General features: G+C 45.7%; 3 protein-coding genes across 3 annotated transcripts; all 3 read right to left on the reverse strand.

Annotated features, from left to right (window-relative positions):
• Nucleotides 1–6,127: 6,127 nt before the first annotated feature.
• On the reverse strand, nt 6,128–7,571 carry LOC146722110 (uncharacterized). The gene is made up of 2 exons (XM_085485428.1): nt 6,556–7,571; nt 6,128–6,509 (listed from the first exon to the last, which is right to left on the reverse strand). The coding sequence occupies exons 1-2, from the start codon at nt 7,569–7,571 to the stop codon at nt 6,128–6,130; spliced, it is 1,398 nt and encodes a 465-aa protein (XP_085341554.1).
• A 323-nt stretch (nt 7,572–7,894) lies between these two features.
• LOC114935959 (uncharacterized) lies at nt 7,895–9,112 on the reverse strand. Its single transcript, XM_029308914.1, has one exon. It carries the CDS (start codon nt 9,110–9,112, stop codon nt 7,895–7,897), a length of 1,218 nt encoding a protein of 405 aa, XP_029164747.1.
• A 1,737-nt stretch (nt 9,113–10,849) lies between these two features.
• On the reverse strand, nt 10,850–12,529 carry LOC146722111 (uncharacterized). The gene is made up of 3 exons (XM_085485429.1): nt 11,675–12,529; nt 11,093–11,589; nt 10,850–10,958 (listed from the first exon to the last, which is right to left on the reverse strand). Exons 1-3 carry the CDS (start codon nt 12,527–12,529, stop codon nt 10,850–10,852), a joined length of 1,461 nt encoding a protein of 486 aa, XP_085341555.1.
• Nucleotides 12,530–12,944: the final 415 nt, after the last annotated feature.

The raw sequence follows: 12,944 nt of genomic DNA on the forward strand, positions 1-12,944 counted from the left end.
TTTATTCTTTTTTGCTGTCGTCAAAATAGTAGACTGACATATATATATATATATATATATATATATATGTATAATTCTAGAATAATAATTTCTTAATCTTAAACACTATAAATTAATAAAGCAGGTGTGATATAGGTTTTTTCTTTAACATTTTTTTCTTTTTTTTCTAAATCATTATACTCGATCCATCGCCCAAATCTCAGACACAATGCTGTATAATGCCCTGTTGTTTGTACAACTCTTGTTAAAACGGGTCTTTTATATATAACAACGCCGAGTAATTTGTATTCCATTTCATTTAAAGGATTTTTAAATGATTTATTGATTTCGTCCAACTTAATTTCAGTGTATAAACTAAGATCTCTTGAAAAAATTTCAAAAAAGATAATATCTCCTGTAAAATAAAATACACGTATACATTTAAATATAAAATTACTTCTTTAGTAATAAAAAAGTCCTGAAAATCCTATTTGGACATGTGACATAAACAAATCTCGGAGAGTGTATACGTATTAGAATACCTGCTAGATATTTTCGTCTAGCGAATTATGTTTATAAGTCATATGTTCAAATGTGATGTATGTGATGTATGTAATAGAGCATTAAGAGCTATAAAAATATTTTTAATAATTGAATAAATGTAAGTAAATGCTCTTATAACTAATTATAATAACAATGAAAAATACAATTTCTAGTTTATATAATATTATAATATATACAAATCATGCCTGTTTCAGATAATGTTGTTTTTTCAAATCCTGAGCAGTATTTTGAACAACAAGGATGTTCACCTTCCAGAGAAATACTTTGTTTTACTATTTCGTCGAAATCATCAGCTTGCATGATTTTTGATTCCTCGATTTGGATTACAGGAAACTTTTTATGCCGTACGGTGCAACCAGAATTGCAACGAGATGTTTCTTGAAAGCTTGGTATATCTTTGAAAAGAATGTCAGCTAAATAACCGACATTTGTCTCACAATTTACATATTTGCAATCACTGACATTGGAAATTTGGAAAATTGGCAAAAGTATCTGCGCGCGCAATTTATATGTGTAGGAACTAATACCATTATTTATTGTGTGATCAATTAATTCAAAGAACAAATTTGTTTTTGCTATTTTGTACGTTCGAATATTATCTGAATCGTGTCCTACAGCAAGTAATACAGGGTTTGTCCGGAAAGTAATGCGTCGCATTTTTTTGTGACGCGACTATACATCGCAGAGCGATGGGACCGGTTGGGGAGGAAGGGGGGTACCCTTAGCTTTCCAACGGTAGGTCGCTCAATTGTTTCCATGCGCTTGGAGGGTTAGGACGGCTTATTCTGTGAACCTCTGCTTAGTGGTCGCGTCGAACTTGTGATGGAGAGAACGATAGAGCAACGCTATGCGATAAAGTTTTGCGTGAAGCTGGACAAGACGCCGCTGGAAACTTTTGAAATGCTCAAGAAAGTTTTCGGGGACGATTGCCTTTCCAAATCGCAGTCAAACAGATGGCACAAGATGTTTAGAGAAGGTCGGAAGGAGGTCGCCGACGAGGCCCGCGCAGGACGCCCGTCAACATCGCGAACGGACGACAATGTGACTCGTGTGCGCCAATTATTGAATTCAGACCGTCGAATGAATGTTCGCTTAATGTCGGAATTATTGAACTTGCCGAAAACGATTGTTCACGAGATTGTATCGGAAGACTTGGCCATGCGGAAGATTTGCGCAAAACTTGTGCCCAGAGTGTTGACCGATGCGCAAAAGCAACACCGAGTGGAAGTTTGTGAAGAACTCAAGCAACTCTGTGCAGATAATCCCAATTTCCGGCGGACTTTTTTTTATTTCCTCGGCTGAAAAGGGAGCTCAAAGGACAACAGCTCGAGTCGGTTGACAACGTACAAGCTACTTCGACGGCCTCCCTGAACAGCATCCCAGTCAAGGAGTTCCAGAAATCTTATGACGCATGGAAATCGCGTTGGCAAAAATGTATTGACGCAGAAGGGTCATACTTCGAACAATTTTAAGTTGTTTTACCTATGCGATCAATAAATTCTTTTTTAAAAAAATGCGACGCATTACTTTCCGGACAAACCCTGTAGAAATTCTTTCTTGAAAATATATATTGTGATATTCACGATATATATACGCATCGATAACGAATTAATTTCATAATTTTGTTAACATGTCCTGAAAAGAACCATTACACAAATATAAATTTTTGTACTTTTATATTAAATAAAAAATTAATTGTAAAGCTTATAAATTTACTACATCGTTACTAGAGATCCTTTCTTGAAAATATATATTGTGATTCATGATATATATGCATCGATACAACATATTAATTTCGTAAATTTGTTAACATGTCCTGAAAAGAACCATTATACAAATTAATTTATGTATTTTTAAAGTATATTAAATAAGAAATAATATATAAAGCTTAAATTTATTAGAATCTTTATTAGAAATCATTCTTTGAAATATATATATTGTATTTTATATATATATACATTAGTACATATTAATTTCTATATTTTCTTAATATGTCCTGAAAAGAACCAGTATACAAATTAATTTATGTATTTTTAAAGTATATTAAATAGGAATCAATATATAAAGCTTATATTAACTAGAATCTTTATTAGAAATCATTCTTTGAAATATATATATTGTATTTTATATATATATTCATTAGTACATATTAATTTCTATATTCTCTTAATATGTCCTGAAATGTACCATTATACAAATAAATTCATATATATAAACAATATATATTAAAAGGTACATTTGAGGACAGTTCCTTTATATGTCCAAAAACAGTTTTCGGGACGCCCTGAAAACTGCCATTAGATACATAATTTTTTTCAGGACAGTCCTGAAAAGCAACAAAAGTCCTGGAAACTGCCATTGTGTCGCACACAATGTCCCGAAAACTAATAGAATGTCCCATTTTATATAACTTGTAATTTTATAAAAAATAATTATATATACACATTGTTATATATATACACATATATATACACATTGTTATATATATATATATATATATATATATATATAACAATGTGTATATATATGTGTATATATATAACAATGTGTATATATAATTATTTTTTATAAAGTTACAAGTTATATAAAATGGGACATCCTATTTAAATATCCTATATATATATATATATATATTTATATATAATATGTCAAAAATAAGATAAAATAGTACAATAATATATTATATTTCTGTGTGCAGGTGCCGAGGCACAGTCCGCCGCGTGAGCCTCTTTTGCCGCTGAATCCATGCGTGGATCCCGAGTCGCCGGCTCTCTTGCCGTCGCCGCCGCCGCCGAATCCAGGCATGTATCCGGGCCGCCGTCTCTTTTTTTCTCTCCTACCTCCGACGATCTTTTTTATATAGTTATTATATATTGTTATATATCTTGTATATCGTTTTATATATAGTTTTATATAATTTATATATCTTTTGTACTTTTTATATTTTATATTTTTATTATATATATTTTTATTTTATAAATTTTAATACATTTTATATAATTGTATATAATTAATATATCTTTTATACTTTTATATATTTTTTATATATATCGTTTATACTTTTTTATTATAAATTTTATAATTTTTAATTTTTATACAGGGTGTCCGGCAACTAACGGACTAATGATTAAGGGCGGTTTCTTTGGCCATTTTGGAGACAATTTTTCCTTAGCAAAAATGTTAAGAAGTCAATAATTTTCGAGTTATAAGCGATTGAAAAAAATGGGTCTTTTGAAAACTAAACGTTTTGGAGTTAAAAGTCTAACATAATTACATTCTTTAGTTAATTTCAGGTAGAGTTTATTATAATAAAATTTTAATTTGAGGCTTAGTTATAAAGATACATAATGACAAATATTGGAAAGTTGTAAAAAATGATGACTTTTTTTGACATTTTCGCTGAGGAAAAATCGTTTCCAAATTGACCAAAGAATCCATTTGTAATCGTTGGTCCGTTAGTTACCGGACACACTGTATTTACACACACACACACACACACACACATTTATAATAAATTATATATTATGTATAAAATATTGTACAATTAAACCATTTCGTTTTCCCATCCCTTGCGACACCCCACTAGCAAAATAAAAATAATATAAAAATAATAATAAAAATAAAAATAAAATTTTTAATATATTTCTTTTAAAAAAATAAATTTTTATAGTCTCTCTTCTGCATTATCATCTCTTCTCTTGTCGCGTGGGCTTCTCTCGCCGCCGGCTCTCTCTCCTTTGCGCCTCTCCACGTGGGCTTCTCTCGCAGCTGCCGGATCCAAGCATGGATGCGACCCACCGGCTCTCTCTCCTTTGCACCTCTCTCTCTTTCGTGCCTCTCCACGTGGGCCTCTCTAGCAGCCGCCGTATCTCTCGAACGCGTAGACACACGGGGGTATAAATAAGCGCTAATAATCGAGCGCGGCTGCTTTAGAAATAGATAGCGCCTGATGATATAGCCCTCTGTGAAAAGTTTTTGAGTGGGGGTAAAGGCTTACGAGAGATGCCTATTTGCAATGGGCATCATAAAGTTACGAGCAGCTTCAGAAGCAGCAACAGCAGAAGCATCAGCAAGACCAAAATAAAAAAATGACGGGAGGATATTTGCACGGTATCGACCCCGAAATAGTAAGTATAGTATTTTAAATAAATGTAATATTTTTATATTTTTATATATTTAATTTATATATTTAATATTAATTTCAGATGATCCAAGCCCTCATCCTGAATAGGGAACCGGTGGTGCCGAGGGTACCGGTTATTGAGGAGGAGGAGGAGAGGCAGGGACGTAGGGAGTGGTGGGAGCCCACTGACAAACAGTGGGTCAGGTGGCAAAGGGCAAGGAGGCGGGAGGAGCTGGACGTGCTGTGGGGCGACGTCCAGGGGGCGCGACACCTGGAGGGCCATTACCCGGATGTATGGGCAAACGAGTTCGGCCTAGTGGAACTGTTTGATCTACCAGAGCCGTACGATTGGGGCCCGATTCTCCGGGAACTTGAAGGCGAAGACTGGAACGGTAATAATAATTAAGAGAAATTTTTTAAATATAATACTGTATTATATTTATAAATTAATAATTGTTCTGCTTACAGACCCGTCCGACGTTCCAGTAAGGCCTCAGCTTTAGTCTCAGCCGACATCATCCCACCACCGCCGTCGCCGCCGCCGCCGTCACCGCCGCAACCCTCGTCCCCGCAATCACCCATTTTATAATTAAGATTTATTTTTTATTTTTCATTTTTATATTTATATTTTTATATTTTTTGTATTTTTTTTATATAATTATTGTTTCGGCTGATAATCGTTTTCTGAACGATCGGTGGGCAAGGAATGATTGGATGTAATAACGAAGTCTTCGTCGGTGTCGAATGCTCCTTTTAATTGTTGTTCGTCCTTCTCTCAACAAGATTGGATTCTACGCCGTCGTGCGGAGATATACAATTTGTGCAGGAGAAGACTGTGCGCTTTCCGAAGAATACAAAGCGATGGATTTTCAATATAATTTGCCTGGCCTGTTGTCGTTTAGACGGCAGAGCGCTGACTCATCTCGGAAACGGGCATCGGATCGCTCGAACCTGCCGGTCTCCGAGAAAAGTGGGAGAATTTCCGAAAATAAGAGCGCAGACAATAACATGTTTTGTAATATTTTTCATCGATGAGCTGTGTACTCGCGCGCGCAAACAATACGAAAGTCGAGGCGAGCAATTATCGCGGAATCGATTCCGAAACATACCGCCCGCTTCGAATGTATATTCAAAATGAGCGAATGGTAATAAACAAGAAGTTCGCTTCGGCTTGCGTCAACGCCGATAATATTGACAACAAATTGACAGAAATCAACTTAATCGAGTTTAACGGTTTTATCGTGATTATAAGGCGACGAACGACAAACATACATAAAAAAGTAACAAATTAATTTTAGACAAATTAACAAACAAAAAGAGAAAAAAAAATAATGAGAGCAAGTGCTCGCTTTACTTATCGTCTCCGCCCGCCGTGCCGGAAGTCATTGACATCTCTTGATTGATGTCAACAGGGAGATAACAAATTTTTATGATAGGGCGCTTATATTCGGCGCGGCTCGTTCAGACGGTGACGACTCTCGTCAAGCCGTTGGCGCCGGGATGACACGCAATTCGGCCGAGCTCCCAATGACTCGGAGGAGCTTGCGGATTTCGTAAAAGAACTAATTGTCCGACGCGCGCTAATTTTCGCACAATTCGCCATTTCGAGCGTTGTTGGAAGGTGAGCAGGTAATCGTTGCGCCAAGATCTCCAAAAACCTTCGGTGATGCGCTGCGTAATCTGCCAGCGCGACAGTCGATTTTCGTGCAGGTCGAGAACGCTGAGTTCGGGAGATGCCACTAGCGGGGCGCCGATTAAAAAATGCCCAGGAGTCAAGACGCGGTAGTCCTCCAGATTTTCGGAGACGGCGGATAGCGGTCGAGAATTTAGACACGATTCGATCCTACAGAGGAGGGTGTTCATTTCCTCGTACGTAAGGGTGTGCGCACCTTATACATCGTTTGAGATGCGTTTTGACGCTACGCACACCGGCCTCCCAGAGACCGCCGAAATGTGGGGCGGCAGGGGGGAGGAAATGCCACGATGTTTTTTCGCAAGCGGTCGCCTCAATAAAAGTCGGATTGCGGAGGGCGCGACGATGGGCATTGGCTAATTCGCGATCGGCTCCTTGAAAAGTTGTGCCATTATCGCAATACATCCTTTGTGGAAGACCTCGTCTTGACACAAACCGATGATACGCTGCGATAAAGGTTGCGGAAGTGTAATCGGTCACGATTTCAAGATGGATAGTCTTAGTCGTGAAACATACGAACAGGGCGATGTACGCTTTATGCGATTTATGTCCGCGCCCGGGTGCACTTCGCAACAGAATGGGACCAGCATAGTCGACTCCCGTGTGTGAAAAAGGTCGCGCCGCGCGGTTTACGCGAGCCGACGGAAGATCTTCCATGAGTTCGTTTGGAATGGTCGCAGCCTCGCGGACACATCGCACGCATTTATGAAGAACGGCGCGGACGCAAGTACGGAGAATCCAGAATTCGGATCGTAAGGATGCAAGAGTCAGTTGTGAACTGCCGTGTAGCATGCGATGATGGTGATGATCGATGATGAGAGAAAGGAGGGGATGCGACCGAAGGACGATCGGATACTTCGTCGAATCTGGCAGGTGAGCGTGACGTAGACGTCCGCGGACGCGGATGAGTCCGTCGGCGCTCAGCGAAGGATTGAGAGATGCAAGTGGACTGGATTTGGACACGGATCGCTCCGCAGCGAGACAGGCTAATTCGGCGGGGAACATAGCTGCCTGTATACATCGGAGCCAGTACACTTTGGCTGCAGCGATTTTGTCGACCCGCGAACTGAGTTCGAATGATTGGTTTCGCGGTCGCGCGAGATTCCCGAATCGAATGAGATACGAGGTCACGCGAGATTCCCGAATCGAATGAGATACGAGGTCACGCGAAGCAATTTCGGCCAGGATGAGAAGCGAAACGCGAGATCCCATAGTTCCGGAGGACCCTGAGAGTCCGCGACGTGTACGTTTCGCTTTTCCAAAAGATCGTTGGGTGTGATCTCATCTTGAACGAGGTGGCCGTTCGGCCAAGAGGTCGGAGGGAGGGACAGTAACGGGGGTCCGTGCCACCATAACGGGTGTTAAGCTAGCTCGTCCGGAGCAATCCCACGGGACGCGGCATCGGCTGCGTTATCGTGAGTAGCCACAGGGATGTCTGGTAAGATTGTTTAAATGGACGCGACGCGATTTGCTACGAACGTTCGCCAGCAGGACGGCGATTTACTTAGCCAGGCGAGCGTTATTGTGGAATCCGTCTAACAATATGTCTCGATGTTCGGCAGTTGAAGCGTCGTTCGAACGAACTGCACGAGACGCGAGAGATGTGCAGCGGCCAGCTCAAGACGCGGAACGCTTAGTGTTTTGAAGGGGGCGACCTTTGACTTCGCGGCGAGCAAGCAAACATCGATCGATCCGTCGATGTGAATGTTACGGAGGTAGACTACCGCCGCGTAGGCTTTCGTAGAGGCGTTTGAGAAGCTGTGTAACTCAGCTTTCAAGGTATGAGAGCCGGATCGCGTCCAGCGCGCGATTTCGAGTTGGTGAAGGCACGATAATTTAGAATGATACCGTTCCCAGGCGGTTGCGTAATCAACGAGAATGTCGTCGTCCCAATCGCATTTTAGTTGCCACAAGGTTTGCAGGAAGATTTTCGCGGTAATCACGATGGGGGTGATCCAACCAAGCGGATCAAACAATCTTGCGATGGTCGATAAGATCTCGCGTTTCGTTTTCGAGACATGTACCGGGAGAGAAACTTTAACTTGAAAGATATCGCGACCCGGGTCCCACGTGAGACCTAGCACGTTCAGTCGCTCATCGTCGTGTAGATCTTTCGAACAGGCCAGGCCGTGATCGGACGGATCAATATCCGACAGAAGATCCTCGCAATTGCTCACCCACTTTCTCAAGCGAAAACCGCCCTTTGATAATAAAGCGACAAGTTGATCGCGAGTCTGGCGCGCGAGAATTTTATCATCGGCGCCGAACACGCTGTCGTCGACGTAAAGTTGCGACAGGAAGACCGGTACCGCGAGCGGGAACGAGGCGCCTTCGTCTTGCGCTAACTGTCGCACCACACGGAGAGCGAGGTAAGGAGCGGAGGCGGTGCCGTAGGTAACGGTGAGTAATTGATACTCATCGACTGGTTGTTCCGGAGACTCGCGCCACAGAATCCTCTGGTAGTCAACATTGCGTTGATCGACTAGTATCTGTCGATACATCTTTGCGATGTCGGCAGTGTAGACATAGCGATGTTGACGCCATCGCATTAGCACTGTGACGGGATTGAGCTGGAGCTTAGGCCCGACCAGCAAGTGGTCGTTTAGGGACGTTTCGTCCGAGGTTCGGCACGACGCGTTGAAAACAACGCGTAAGCGCGTTGTCGCACTGCTGTCTCGTACGACAGCGTGATGCGGGATATAATAGCGGTGGGAGACATCCTCCCGGTGATTATCGGGTGGCGCGATGGTCATATGGGGCCGAGTTGACGATATTCGGTAAGGAAATCGCGATAGGCGGAAGCCGTATCCGGCTGGCGAAGGAAACGCCGTTCGAGACGTTGAAGGCTGGCGAAGGCGACGGCGCGCGATTCGCCTAATGACATTGCGGTGTGACCTTTAAAGGGCAACCGAACTACGTAGCGCCCTTGAGGCGTGCGGTAATGAGTGGACGAAAAATGTTCCTCACACTCGAGATCTTCGGGGTTTGGATGAGAGGAGAGAGGAATGTCCTCGACTTCCCAAAATCTACGGAGACTAAAATCGAGAGAGTCGAGGATGGTTCCGTGGTGCACCTGCACGGATGAGCGCGGATTGGTGAGGATGGGAGTGACGGGTCCGGAGAGGATACACCCAAAGTAGTTTTTTGAGCCGTGGGCTCGTTAACGGATTCTTTTCGAACACCGTCGAGGAGGATTAGGCCATACGGCCTTGCCTGGAACAATGGCTAGGCAGTGCCAAGGGGGGTGTATCCTATCGGATGACACAGGTGCTCACCGGACACGGCTGTTTCGGGGAGTACCTGTGTCGCATAAGGAAGGAGCGCACGGCACGGTGCCACCACTGCGACTGCGGAAGAGACACCGCTGGCCACACACTCCTGGAGTGGCTGGTCGAAAAAAAGGAGGAAGCTTGAGGCGGCAATAGGGGGGGGGGCTTCTCGCTACCAACAGTAGTCAAAGAGATGGTAGCGAGAGAAGAAGTGTGGCAGGCGTTCTCCTCCTTCTGCGAGAGCACCCTCTCGGGTGAGGAGGAGGATGGAGGAGATAACCCGGAGAATGGGGACGGGCCCCCCTCCTTTTCCGCCATCGGCGAGTTCGCTCGCTTGTGGTGGCGGGGATCGGGGGGGGGGGGGCGCGCCCCCGGAGGAGGAGATCGAAGTAGACGTGGGGGCGGGCCCCCTCTTTTCTCGCCGTCGGCGAGCTCGCTCGTTTGTGGCGGCGGGAATCGGTGGGGGCGCGCCCTCGGAGGAGGAGGAGGTAGTCGGAGAGACAGGGGCGGGCCCTTTCTTCCCCCGCCGGTGAGCTTGCTCACCCGTGGTAGCGGGGGTCCGGGGGGGGGGTCCGCCTCAACTATACCCGCCTCAGACCATGACGCGGGATGAGGTCTCCGGGGGGGGGGAGCCTTAGGCCCCAGGGCTCCCCCCCGAAGACCTTTCGGGGTTCTGGGGCGCGGGCGCGCCGCCTCGCCTAGGCGGAGTCGGCGCGGCCGCGCCTCCGAACGGTAAACCCCCTCGGCCGCGGCCAAATCCCAACTCCCAAGGGAGTGGAGGAAGCCGTGACTGGGGGAACCGAGGGGGGGGGGCCACGCGTCCCTGGCGGGTGGGCATCGCCCGTTCGTCCGGGGCGCCTGGACCACCCCTCTATGACGGAGACGTGACGTGCGGGACCCTCTTACCGGGAGCCGTAAGGCACCGGTGGGAGGGCAACGTCGTCCACGGAGGGGGTTTCTCTTCTTCCGAGAGAGACCCCCTGGAGAGGGCCTCCAGGGCGAATGCCGATTCCTCATTCTTTTGGGTGGGGGAGGGAGCACCGCTCTGGAGGCGGGGGGTGGCGGCTCGAGCGGAATACTCGAGCCGTGACCCCGCCCCCCAAACTCTTTAGGAGGGCGCGACGTGGGGTTGATACCGCCCTGCATCGCAACCGCGAGGACCCCCGCACGATGCAATTCGCGGGGGGGGGCCGCCTTCAGCGGCACTCTCCCAAGGAGGGATTAGGCGGGGGGACGGCCAGTCGGCATGGGATACCAGCATCCTGGCCGTACCCCACTAACGCCCGTGAAGGTATCCGTAGTGGGTTTAGTGAGGTATGTCTTGGGCCCCCTGACCGATCCATTCGTAGATCGGCCAAGGGGAACAAGAAGTCCCACATAACCACCCGCTCTCTACCCGGAGGCGGGGGTATCCATGAGGAATTCCCACTACGTTAAAAAAAAAAAAAAAGGATTAGGCCATACAGGTCGGCGCCGATAATGACGTCAATCGAATCGCGACTCATAAGATCTCCGTCGGCTAAACGCAATCCGGAAATATGCGACCAGCGACACGCGGAATTGATGCGATTTGGCGTGTATTTCGTTAAGCAGTGGAGAACGAGAGCGGTCGTCGAGTACGCCGGTTCATCGCCGAACGCAGGAGTTACGATGATGGTAGTTGCATGGTGCGACACGGATTGTTTATCACCGATGCCAGCAATCCGAACTGCTTGCTTAACGCGCGGTAAGCGTAAGCATTGGGCGATCGATTCGGTGATAAGCGTGACCGCGGAACCTTGATCAATCAAGGCGCGAACCGTAACTACTCGTCCTTGTGGCGAGTGCACGCGAACGCGGGCAGTGGCGAGGAGAATCGCGGCCCGCGGTGACACCGTATTTGTAGAGAGATGCGTTGCGACGTCGATATTAGTCGAGTCGCTCGACGACGTCGCGACCGCGGATTCGACGGCATCTCCTTGCTTTACGGATGTGTCAAAATGCAAGAGCAAGTGATGCTTTTTTTCAACAATGTTTGCACGTTCGCGGGCTCGTGCACTCCTTCACAACGTACTTCGCGCTGAAACAATTGATACAACGCCGGTTGTGGCGGATGAACTCGAATCGTTCCGACGGTGTTTTGCTAGCAAAGGTCGAGCACTGATATAACAAATGTTTGGCTTTGCAGACCAGGCACGTGACGTTCACGGAAACGCCGGAATTGGAGGCGAGTACGTTACGTTTCGTCAGTTTATAAGATTCGGATGCCTTTTCTTTCGGGTTTGCGGGCGCGATCGCGTCGAATGCGCGAATTGGAGTATCGAGGAATTGCGTGAGGTCTTTAAAGCGAGGATACTCGCTGGTTTCGCCAAGCTTTATTTCCCACGCCTCATTGGTTGATTTATCGAGTTTCTGCGAAACGAGGAAGACCAATATGTCATCCCAGTGCTCGACCGGACGCCCTAAATTCTTTAACGCATGTATCGCAGCGTGGGTCTGATCACAAAGCTGCCGAAGGTCTATGGAGTTGTTACTCGGAACCGCGGGTAAATCAACTAGCGTTTGCAAATGCCCGGTAATCAAGCGTCGTTTATTTTCATAACGGGAAATTAAGAGATTCCACGCGACGACGTAATTCGCGTCCGTAATCGCGAGGTGGCTCAACGCCTTACTAGCTTCACTCTTTACACAAGAACAAAGGTAATGTAACCGATCGACGTTTGATAGCGAGGTATCATTAGCGATTAACGAGGTGAATCGATCGCGGAAGTTTTCCCACTTGTCAAAGCCTCCCTCGAACGTCGGTAAATGTAGCTTTGGCAAATGTGACGACCGGCGAGAGAAATCGGAAGAATTGCTTACGTCCAAGGCTGTTGACTGATGCCGCGGTCCCGGTTCGAAAACCTCGAGAACCTCTGCCATATAGTCAGACGTTTCGTTAAAGACGTCCTCGCAGGCAAGGAAACTGCTGCTCCTTGAAGTAAGGCAGGTGCGTCTTCTGGGTATCACTGGCCAGACGAGTGATTTTTGAATGGAGTTCCTGGCACTTCGAAAAGATGACCTTTAGGTTGGCAAGGCGCACCTTAGTAGCAGCACGAGTCATTCGTGATTGACCAAGTTTTTTGAAATTTGGCAAAACTCGTGAGACTGAATGCATCATCTGTGTCTGATCGCTGATTAACTCTTCGACGTTTGACATGATGCCGGTAGATCGTTAATACTTGATTTCGTCTTGCCACCGATCCGGCTCGAAGGACCACAATGTTTCGGCTGATAATCGTTTTCTGAACGATCGGTGGGCAAGGAATGATTGGATGTAATAACAAAGTCTTCGTCG

This window comes from Nylanderia fulva, unplaced genomic scaffold, assembly GCF_048542155.1.
Source record: "Nylanderia fulva isolate GAGA-0341 unplaced genomic scaffold, ASM4854215v1 Scaffold37, whole genome shotgun sequence".
Taxonomy (NCBI): Eukaryota; Metazoa; Arthropoda; class Insecta; order Hymenoptera; family Formicidae; genus Nylanderia; species Nylanderia fulva.